Source organism: Sapajus apella, unplaced genomic scaffold (assembly GCF_009761245.1).
Source record: "Sapajus apella isolate SASKATOON/1434 unplaced genomic scaffold, GSC_monkey_1.0 scaffold52, whole genome shotgun sequence".
Lineage (NCBI taxonomy): Eukaryota > Metazoa > Chordata > Mammalia > Primates > Cebidae > Sapajus > Sapajus apella.
This window is the reverse complement of record NW_022436992.1, coordinates 13,173,477-13,185,555: the sequence shown is the minus strand read 5'-3', so window position 1 is coordinate 13,185,555 and position 12,079 is coordinate 13,173,477. Positions and strand designations below refer to the sequence as shown.

At 41.1% G+C, this 12,079-nt stretch overlaps 2 gene segments (V, D, J or C); one reads left to right on the top strand and one right to left on the bottom strand.

Annotated features, from left to right (window-relative positions):
- LOC116526975 overlaps positions 1 to 12,079 on the top strand; it is a 315,897-nt gene that overhangs the window by 262,382 nt on the left and 41,436 nt on the right.
- Positions 2,611 to 3,470, bottom strand: LOC116526980. The segment is given in 2 exon segments: positions 2,611 to 3,003; positions 3,222 to 3,470. Coding segments are annotated over 2 exon segments (405 nt in total).

The following is a 12,079-nucleotide window of genomic DNA, read 5'->3' as shown; positions in this document are numbered from 1 at the left end:
CTAGCTTAAAGAGACAGATTTGTTTCCTTGCCAAGTTGTATTGACTTGAGTGTTCTCATGAAGTGTAATTCACTATGCCAGAAAAAGACCATTTCTAACACTTGTTCCTAACATTTTTAAACAGTTAACCTGGTTGCAACAGATACGAGACAATTCTTAAACCTGACTCAATTCCATGCTATTATTGGGAGGAAACTGTGAAGATCAGTACAGGACAAGTTAGGAACAGTTACCTTCTTTAAATTACCAAGGAAGCCAAACACTGTGGCCATTCGTCTTCCACAGATTGATCCGAACACACATCTCTACATCATCAGGTCTCTGATACTTTCTTAGAGGAGCGGGACATTGTGCACTCTGTCATCACCACAAATCCAGACTTTTACAGTTGGATCCTTCTACTCACTGCTGCAAGCAGCATTGGCTTGATATCTATTGGTTCTCCTGCAAAAAGAGAAAATATTTTATGCATTTTTTTTTTTTTACAAATGAGGCCCCCCACCCTCCTGTTGGCTTTTTCCACACCTCTGCACCCACCAGGGAATTTGAATATTGTCCTCTAGGGAAGACCTTTCCTTATTAGTCAAAGATAAAAGCTCAGCTCCAACCTTGCCTTAAACAATCAAGACTCCTCCGTTTACCTTTACAAAATGAGGCTTCCTGCTCAGCAACTGGGGCTGCTAATGCTCTGGGTCCCCGATAAGGGAAGAAGAGAGATAAGGGAGGAGAATTTGGTGGGAGGGTGAGCCCTGGGTGTTCCCTTGTATCCCATGTATGTTCTGTCCACATGTCAGATGTGCTCGTCTTCTGCTCAGGCATGTCGTGTTTAGATCTGGGAGAGTGAGGAAGATTCCAAAAGGAACAAAGACCTGTCCTCTGGGGAACACTCAACACAGAAAGAAGAGGATGTTGAAGGAGAGTCCTGGAGATTTCTTCATGTATTGCAACCCTCTGTTCTTAAAAAAAAATTGGATTTTAGAGCTATAAACCAAATCACAATTACACAAAAATGATTTACACTGAAATAATTAACAAAAGTAAAATTATGAAACTGACACAATGATTGTGTACAACCTTGCACTTCTCTCTCATTATTTCAAGATCCAGTGGGGATAGTTTGTTGACCCAGACTCCACTCTTTTTGCCTGTCACCCCTGGAGAGCCAGCCTCCATCTCCTGCAGGTCTAGTCAGAGCCTCCTGCATAGTGATGGATATACCTATTTGAATTGGTACTTACAGAAGGTGAGCCTTGGGGGATGCTCCACTACAGAAGCTCTGCAAAAACCCCCTGGGCTCTGCACTCTCCCAGTCAGCTCAAGTGTCCACAGGGGACGTAGAGTCTCTGGCTGATAGATTTCCAGAGGCCTGTGGAGCGAGCAGGTTGCTCTTTACCTGCTCAACTGGCTCCTTCTGCAGGAGTCACTGGGGGCTAGGGACAAATCCCTATGTGTGGTAGCCCCATGCAGGGTTCCCAGCTTCCTCTTCCTTCACCCCAACATCTGTGTCCTCCCTCCCTCAACTCTCAATACCTTCCCTCTGAAGATCTGCTAGGAGTGCTCCACTCTTCCTGTGTCCTGGCCCCTCGAAGGCAGATGCACCTTCTGGCTGTGTCTACTTAGCCTTCCTGGTTCTTGTTATGAGAAACTGTTGTATAACTAAGAGAGTTCATTGCATTGCTCAGATGTGCTGTGATCTTTCCTGAAGCTAAATTTTATTAACTCAGATAGCTCATCAGAGGATGGGGAAATATTACTAGAATAACTGGAGTTCCCTTTTTACACTGAGATGGTCATGTTAATTAAATGTTATCCAAAGAACTCAAGTTATAGAGGATGTAAAAGTCACAATTTCCTTCAGTCATAAAGGTAAACTCAGGTGTCCAAAATATAAATTGAAATAGAAAGTTGACAAATGATAAGAAAAGGTAATGGGAAATGCTGTCATGTATTTTTTAAGTGATAGAGTTAAAGAATTAGAGAATTTAAAGAATGAGTAGGACTGAATAAAATGCAAAAGGAAAGGGTAGGAAAAAAGGAGGCAGAATGGAAAAAAGTATTTTCAATGACATTGACCAGAAAGGTTTGGTTGGAAAATAGGATCTGTGGAAGGAAAAAGCAAGACAAAGGTACTACCTTCTATGTGGGAGGTTTTAAATAGGAGGAATCAAGGGTTTAATGTCAAGAAGGACCAAAGTTAAAAGTTGACTGCAGATAAAAGAGACCAGGAAAATAAGGAATCCAAATGGAAACTTTCCAGAATCAAGGAGGTACATAGAAGAGAGAATGATCCAGGAGGGTGTAAAACTCACTGAACCCTTCTCTAGAGGGTGTAAAACTCACTGAACCCTTCTCTAGAGGGTAAACATAAATCTTAAACTGACTCAGTCATGTGATCTGCCCATTAAAACACACAGGTTCTTGTGACACAAAAATTCTTGGCAATGTCTATAAGAGATCACAAAATTTTTCTTCAGTAATCTTTCACAAAAAGAGATCCAGAAAAAGCCAAATCTTTTAATTTTATCCTGTGCCCTTCAAACTCCCTCAGGAATACGTGAAGAGACGTGACCTCCTTGACAGACAAAGGAAGCATGCATGTTTGGGGCTGTGTGCAGAGAAAGCAGCTGCTGCAGGGAAGACCCACTGGCCTGAGGCCTGGGGAGGAGGTTTGTGTTCAAGGCTGAAGCACTGTGGGAGGAGCGCTGTAGAACTGCTGGCAGTAATAAACTGCCACATCTTCAGCCTGCAGGCTGCTGATGGTGAGAGTGAAATCTGCCCCAGACCCACTGCCACTGTATCGGTCAGGGACCCCAGACACCCGGGTGGACGCCCAGAGGATGATTTGTTTAGGAGCTTGTCCTGGTTTCTGCTGGTGCCAGGCTAAGTAGTTTCTGGAGCTTGATAAAAGACTCTGGCTGGACCTGCAGTTGATGGTGACCCTCTCCCCCAGAGACAGAGCCAGGGAGTCTGGAGACTGGGTCATCACAATGTCCCCATAGGTATCTGCAATCAGGAATGGAAAATAATTATACATAAACTTACACACACTTTACCTTATATACATTGAAACATGTCACTTAAAATGTGCTTTCTTATAGTATTACAAGTCAGCACATAAGTGGGTCCATATTGGAAATAGTCACTATTTCCCACTACATCTTAATTTTGTTTTCTACACAGATATTACTCTTAAAAGACTGCAGCATTTTTCAGTTTCTCACCAGAGACCCAGAGCAACAGGGACACGACAATTTGGGTCTGTGACACCATCTTGCTGCCGCTGCCTGCCTGATACATGTTGCAAAGGTCCCTTTTATAAAATCTGGGACTGTAGCCTGAAAGGGGCCTATCCAAAGCAGCCGGAGAGTACAGAAGCAAATTTCACGAGCAGTGGATTGTGAAAGTATCCAATGCAAATCAAGAGCCAAAAATATCATCATAGAACATGTGACTGTGTGACTAGAAAGGACACAAAACTCAACTTAGAAGCTCTAAGAATTCAGAAGCTCACTGCACATGACTAAATGATCTAATGAATAGACTTTGTTTTACATCAGAAATATATTTAAATGATTTGAGTTTCCAGAAACGATAGACTAATTTCCTCAGATCAATAATTCTGGTAAAATAATAAAACATGCTGGGGAAAAAACTGAAACAACAAAGAAAGGAAGGGAGGCGGCAAGGGGGTGAGACAGGAAGATAGCAAAGGGGGAGAACGGAAAAAGAGGAAAATAAAATGACAACTTATGGACAAAATATTTATAAAACCTGTGACTAAAATACATCTCGCCTCCAAAGCCACTTTTACCCTGCAGGTATTTAAGGAAACTGCAAACACTTGAGATCTGGCTTCAGGGCTATGTCTGGGCCAGAGAACAGAAGACAGGCCCAGAATTCACTTATATGACAAACCCTGTGGGACTTTAAGCTAGGGGCAAGAAGGGCTCTAATATCAAATAAGAGTGAACCAAAAAGAAACCGGAAACTCTTCTTTTACAACTGCTAGGAACTGAAAAGAGGGTTCCAGGTTAATTGGGAAATGGAGAAGAAAAACACGAATTCTTTGGAAAGTAATGGCTGCAGACCAACACTTTCAAGGACTTTTACTCCAAGAATGCATGGCTGAGAAGGGTCTAGAGCTCTCTAGTTTTGAAATTGCTTTAAGATAAGTTTTCTGGTGTGGCATCCAAATGAAAACCCCTCTGGAGGAGGGCATGACCATTCTAAGTTTTCAAGAAACTTTACGAGTAATTTTCAAAGGGCCAATAGCCCACGAAGTCAGAGATTCTTGACATCCAAATGCAATAAGATGATTGGAGTATGAAGGAGAAACAACAGAAATAACAGAGCAAAGTCTGCCTAGACTTCATATTTGGGATCATGAAAGCATATTTAGGGAAATAAATAACAAACTTGACATTATGTGCAAAGTACAAGAAACAAAAAAAAAAAAAAAAAGGAACACCATCAACCAACTGGATTTAATTAACATCTGAGGGTATTTTGTATTCAAAGAAACTTATTTGTCTGACCTTAAAACTTCAGCATTCAGGCCAAGTGCGATGGCTCACGCTTGTAATCCTAGTACTTTGGGAGGCCAAGGCGGACAGATCACCTGAGGTCAGGAGTTCGAGACCAGCCTGACAAACATGGAGAAACCCTATCTCTACTAAAAATATAAAATTAGCCAGGCATGGTGGTGCATGCCTGCAATCCCAGCTACTCGGGAAGCTGAGGCAGGAGAATCTCTTGAGCCCAGGAGGTGGAAGTTGCAGTGAGCCAAGGTTGCGCCATCGCACTTCAGCCTAGGCAACAAGAGTGAAAGTCCATCTCAAAAAAAAACTTTAGCACTCAGCCAGAAACATTATTGACCATCAAATATGAGCTTTAATTGCTCTATAACAATATGCTTTTCCTTTTTATATTTCCATAAATGGATAATTTAGGGAAATTTTTCTGATGTGGAATATTTACATAAATTCTTATAACCTGTTTCCAATTTTACCTAGGTCTACTAGGATACCATAATATGAAAAACCCAAACAGTGTCTGGGTTGAGAAGGTTGGTAATTTCTGGGGGCAAGGATACTAAAAATGAGTAAGATCTGCCCAAGTAAGTTTCTAACAAGTTATCATATTCTCTAGATTTTTGTTAAATATTTTAATTTTACATTGTGACTGCTCCAATTAGCTCAAAACTCACTTCTTTTTATTTCATTTACTATTGTTCATTCAGATTCAGCAAATAGAGGGCAGCCTTGAGGATCCAGAAAAGTCAAGAAAGTTAACACACCTGCTACTCATGTTGTTTAGAGAGAACATATGCACTCTGAGAGTAAACACATTCACAGAGCTTTTCCTGAGCTCTCTGTTAACTAGGGTATTTATCTGTGAATTTATGTTCTAGTGAGCTGCAAATCACAGGTATTTAGAGAATGTGCCCAACCTCAATCAAAGGTGCCTCTGAACTCAGGATTCCACTCCAGCTAATCTGCAGATAAACTACTTCAGCTGGGTGGATCGATGTCAATTTTTATGCAATGACAAACTCTAATGTAGTTAATCAGAAAGAACGTCCTTTAGGAACCAGATAGGGAACGGGCTACTGAATGTCTCCAAGTTTGTCCAAATTAGTGTGGGAGTGAGGTATTTGGACTGACAAAGTCTATAACTCAAAATCTATAGGATGTGTAACCATATCACACTCTCCACCCCACGAACACTGGCTCCAGGATAACCAATGTGAACATTTCCACCAACAAGTCAGTCTTCCCAGGTCATACAAATTGCACACTGGATTCCAGTTTTATTGAGCCCAAAATAACAGATCTGGCAACAAAGACAAAACTACAGTAAAACTAAAGTGTATAAGTCCTTCATCACTCAGTTGACTATGGACAAGATTAGAGACCTGCAGAGGCCTGCTCACCTCTCCCCAATAATCTCGTGGAGGTTATGCCCCTTTGTCAACTTTTGTTATTTGTGTCCAGTGTAAAATAACCAGCTTTGGCAGCTGGACAGTTTTGTTGTCTGGGTCACAGCATGGTTTCTTAACAAATAAGAAACAGGTTTTTCTTTAAAAATAAGAGTATCTTAATGATCACCATTCTAACTGGCGTGAGATGGTATCTCAATGTAGTTTTGATTTGCATTTCTCTAATGACCAGTGATGATGATCATTTTTTCGTGTGTTTGTTGGCCTCATGTATGTCTTCTTTTGTCAAGTGTCTGTTCATATCCTTCGCCCACTTTTGAATGGGCTTGTTTGTTTTTTTCTTGTAAATCTGTTTTAGTTCTTTGTAAATTCTAGATACCAGCCCTTTGTCAGATGGGTAGACTGCAAAAATTTTTTCCCATTCTGTTGGTTGCCAATTCACTCTAATGACTGTTTCTTTTGCTGTGCAGAAGCTGTGGAGTTTGATTAGGTCCCATTTGTCTATTTTGGCTTTTGTTGCCAATGCTTTTGGTGTTTTGGTCATGAAGTCCTTGCCTACACCTACGTCCTGAATGGTTTTGCCTAGATTTTCTTCTAGGGTTTTTATGGTGTTAGGTCTTATGTTTAAGTCTTTAATCCATCTGGAGTTAATTTTAGTGTAAGGCATCAGGAAGGGGTCCAGTTTCTGCTTTCTGCACAGGACACAAAAATGTTCATTGCAGCACTGTTTACAATAGCAAAGACCTGGAACCAACCCAAATGCCCATTGATGATAGACTGGACAGGGAAAATGTGGCACATATACACCATGGAATATTATGCAGCCATCAAAAACGATGAGTTCGTGTCCTTTGTAGGGACTTGGATGAACCTGGAAACCATCATTCTCAGCAAACTGACACAAGAGCAGAAAATCAAACACTGCATGTTCTCACTGATAGGTGGGTGTTGAACAATGAGAACACATGGACACAGGGAGGGGAACACTACACACTGGGGTCTGTTGGGGGGAAATAGGGGAGGGACAGCAAGGGGTGGGGAGTTGGGGAGAGATAGCATGGGGAGAAATACCAGATATAGGTGAAGGGGAGGAAGGCAGCAAATCACACTGCCATGTGTGTACCTATGCAACAATCTTGCATGGTCTTCACATGCACCCCAAATCCTAAAATGCAATAAAAATAATAAAAATAAATAAAAATAAAATAAAGTAAAAAAAAATAAGAGTATCTTAACTTTCCATCTATAGATAATACAGAAAAATTTCAAAGCACTTGTCTAAGAAAAAATTCTATAACATTTACATTTTCTACACATTTCAAGACAACAAATTATAAAATAAAACAATCAGAATTGGGGACTTGCAAGGGTACTATATTAATTTCATTTTAAAAAATAGGAATATTCTCTTAAATTCAAGTATCTAAAAATATTGTGCAAAAGCAGTATTTGTGTATCCTTGCATGTGAGATGTGTTTCCTGGATACAGCACACTGATGGGTTTTGGCTTTTTATCCAATTTGCCAGTCTGTGTCTTTTGATTGGGGCATTTAGCCCATTTACATTTAGGGTTAATATTGTTATGTGTGAATTTGATCCTGCCATTTTGATGCTAGCTGGCTGTTTTGCCCGTTAGTTGATGCAGTTTCTTCATTGTGTTGATTCTCTTTACCATTTGGTATGTTTTTGAAGTGGCTGGTACTGGTCGTTCCTTTCTATGCTTAGTGCCTCTTTCAGGAGCTCTTGTAAAGCAGGCCTGGTGGTGATGAAATCTCTGAGTACTTGCTTATTCGTAAAGGATTTTATTTTTCCTTCACTTATGAAGCTTAGTTTGGCTGGATATAAAGTTCTGGGTTGAAAGTTCTTTTCTTTAACCATGTTGAATATTGGCCCCCACTCTCTTCTGGCTTGTAGGGTTTCTGCTGAGAGATCTGCTGTGAGTCTGATGGGCTTCCTTTTGTGGGTAACCCAATCTTTCTCTCTGGCTGCCCTTAGTATTTTCTCCTTCATTTCAACCCTGGTGAATCTGACGATTATGTGCCTTGGGGTTGCTCTTCTTGAGAAATATCTTTGCGGTGTTCTCTGTGTTTCCTGGACTTGAATATTGGCCTGCCTTGCTAGGTTGGGGAAGTTTTCCTGGATAATATCCTGAAGAGTATTTTCCAGCTTGGATTCATTCTCTCCATCACATTCAGGTACACTTATCAAACGTAGATTAGGTCTTTTCACATAGCCCCATATTTGTTGAAGATTTTGTTCATTTCTTGCTACCCTTTTTTTTCTAATCTTGCTTTCTCATTTTATTTCATTGAATTGATCTCCGACCTCTGATAGCCTTTATTATGCTTGGTCAATTCAGCTGTTGAAACTTGTGCATGCTTTGTGAAGTTCTTGTGTGGCACATATACACCATGGAATACTATGCAGCCATCAAAAACGATGAGTTCGTGTCCTTTGTAGGGACATCGATGAACCTGGAAACCAACATTCTCAGCAAACTGATGCAAGAACAGAAAATCAAACACCGCATGTTCTCACTCATAGTTGGGTGTTAAACAATGAGAACACATGGACACAGGGAGGGGAACATCACACACTGGGGTCTGTCAGGGGGAAATAGGGGAGGGACAGCAGGGGATGGGTTGTTGGGGAGAGATAGCATGGGGAGAAATGCCAGATATAGGTGATGGGAAAGAAGGCAACAAATCACACTGCCATGTGTGTACCTATGCAACAGTCTTGCATGTTATTCATGTGTACCCCAAAACCTAAAATGCAATAAATATATATGTGTGTATATATATATATATACCAAAAAAAAGCAGTATTTGTTTTGTTTTGTTTTGTCTGAGATGAAATTTTGCTTGTTGTTGCCCAGACTGGAATGCAGTGGCGTGATCTCGGCTCACTGCAACCTACAGCTCCCAGGTTCAAGCAATTCTCCCGCCTCAGCCTCCCCAGTAGTTGGGATTACAAGTGCCTGCCACCATGCCTGGCTAATTTTGTATTTTTAGTAGAGACGGGTTTTACCATGTTAGTAAGGCTGGTCTCAGACTCCTGACCTTAGGTGATCTGCCCACCTCAGCCTCCCAAAGTGCTTGGATTACAGGCATGAGCCACCACACCTGGCCAAAAGTTTTTTAAAGTCCATTTGAATTTACTACTATTCAATAGAATAGTAGGGGAAAAAAAAAACTACAAAATTCTTACTCATCTTCCCCCAATACAAGTTTCCATATTGGATAGCGGATGCATAAAATTCCTAGAGCTGTTGTATCACAAACTTGGTGACTGAAAACAACACAAAGTTTTTCTTTCACATTTTTGGAGGCAAGAAGTCTGAAATTAATACCCTGACCAGTTCTGACCCAGCCTCCTCTTCCACAATGATGAGCTTCGATGACATCCCAAGGAAAGACATTGAAATAATTCATTCAATTCCTGTTTTTCTAACATACGAAATCCCCTTTTCAACTGTGAACTCTTGACTGTGGCTATCCAAACTACATGACAAGAAAGAAAAGATATGGGAAGAATTTTCTGTTATCAGTCACAGAAAATATATAAAATTATCCCTTGTTCATTCTGTCCTACTATCCTTAGAGAATTCTTCCCTTAAGAAATTTTTGATTAATCTGGTGTGGATTTGTATAGATAGATAGATAGATCGATAGATAGATAGATATGCATACACACAGACACATATGTATAAATACATATACACACATACACACACACACACAGAGAGAGAGAGAGAGAGAGGGAGAATAGGCTCTCCACCAGTTTATAACAACTAATTACAAGAAATTTTATATTCAATTCACTATCTGAGGCATGAAGTCCTTTCCCTTTTAACTCTACCTTAAACAAAGATATTAACTCTCTAGCTTAAAGAAGCAGATGTTTTATTCCCTGCCAAGTTTTTTTGACTTGAGCACTGTCATGAAGTTTATTTCACTATGTCTAGGAAAAGACCATTTCTAACACTTGTTCCTAACATTCTTAAACAGTTTACTTTGTAATAGCAGTTACCAGATAACTTTAAACTAGTTCAACTCCATGCTGTTATTAGGAATGAAACTGTGAAGATCAGTACTAGACAAGTTGGAAGCTGTTTCCATCTTTAGACTAGCTAGAAAGGAACCAAACAGGGTGCCCCTTCACCTCCCAGAGACAGAGACTGACATGAACAAACATCTCTACATCGTCAGATCTGTGATGCTTTCTTAGAGGGGCAGGACCATGTGCACTGTGTCCTCACCATAAATCTCGACTTTTACAGTGGGATCCTTCTGCCCACTCCTGCAGGGGCATGGACTTAATCTCTATGTGTTTTCTTCCAGAGAGAGAAAATATTTTGTCATTTTTATCAAACAAAGAGGACCTCCACCCTTCAGTTGGCTTTTTCCACACTGCTGCACCCACCAGGGAATTTGCATATTGTTCCCTAGGGAGGACCTTCCCTTGTGAGTCTGAGATAAAAGCTCAGCTGTAACCTTGCCTTGGCTGATTAGGACTCCTCAGTTCACCTCACAGTGAGGCTTGCTGCTCAGCTCCTGGGGCTGCTAATGCTCTGGGTCCCTGGTAAGGAAAGAAGGAGATGAGGGAGGAGAATGAGGTGGGAGGGTGAGCTCCGGGGGCCCCACTGCTTCCCATGTGTGTTCTGTTCACACGTCAGATGTGCAAATCTTGTTCTCTAGGATGGGGCATGTGCCATTTTGTGAACGTGAGGAAGATGCAAGAAGGAACAAGGACCTGTGCTCTGGGAAAGATTCTAACACAGAAAGAGGATGTAGGAGAACCCTGGAAGTTCCTGTATGTCTTGTAAATCTCTTCTCTTAAAAATTTCGGTATTTAGAGATATAAACCAAATCAGTCACATAAAAATGACATAGCCTGAAATAATTAACAAAAGGAAAATTATGCAAATAACATATTTGTACATAATCTTGTACTTTTTTCTCAATATTTCAGGATCCATTGGGGTTATTGTGATGACTCAGACTTCACCACCTCTGCCTGTCACCTTTGGAGAGCCGGCCTCCATCTTTTGCAGGTCTAGTTAGCACCTCCTGCATAGAGATGAATGCACCTATTTGAATTGGTACCTGCAGAAGCCAAGGAAGCCTTCACAGCTCCTGATCTATGAGGTTTCCAACCAATTTTCTGGGGTTCCCGACAGGTTCAGTGGCAGTAGAACAGGCACAGACTTCACACTGAAAGTCAGCAGAGACAAGGCTAAGAATGTTGGGATTTATTTCTGCATCCAAGGTACACGATCTCCTCGCAGAATGATACAGCCTGAAACAGAACCTTCCCTGCTGGAGTGGCTCAGGTGTCCACATGTGCTGCGTGTCTGGGGAGCAGCTCAGCAGATTCTCTGAGTCTGTGTAAGGGAAATATGTCAAAGAACTCAGGGAAAGAGCTTGCCCCTGAGGGTTAGGGTGTACGCATGCCTCAGCTTCAACTCAACAACCACTCATTCAACCTCCTCAGCTGCAGCTGTTTTCACATGGCAGTACCAGGAGCAGAATGGAGCATTCAAGCAACCAGATGTGATAGAAGAGAAGATCTAGCTCATGCTCTTCCTCCCTGCCTTGTGTACATTCATCAATTAAATTCATTCAGCCTAAGAGCCACATAATTGCAGCTTATTCATGACAATGCAAAACTAAGATGTTTTTGGTTGCTTTACTTGGTCAAGCAGGTGCGAGCATGCACGCAGCATGATAATATTTGGTGACGTAAGGCACTTTTTCTCTCCCACCTCCACTTTCCACTCCCACTTCATTTACCCCACTTCTCCACTTTCACTTTCTTTTAGCGCAAGACCTTCTCCAGTGCAGGACAGGCCCAGGATTTTATACTACTGTCTTCAAGGGAGTAGCAAAGGAAAACTCTTTATGTTTTTTATTTTGGGCTGCTGGATAGAGTTTGTAAATCTCTTCAAAAACAAAGGCCTAGTGCCAAAGTGTCTTTGAACAGTCTTTGTCACAGACTGTTGAAATAAAAAGTTTTTTTCAATTCCAAGCTGTATTTTGAAAGTAAAACACCAAGTCTGGAAGAATTAGAAATCATAAAAATATATGTTCAATACAAGATGATAGAAAAGCTAATATCCCTCCCCCCACCACCCCCCAA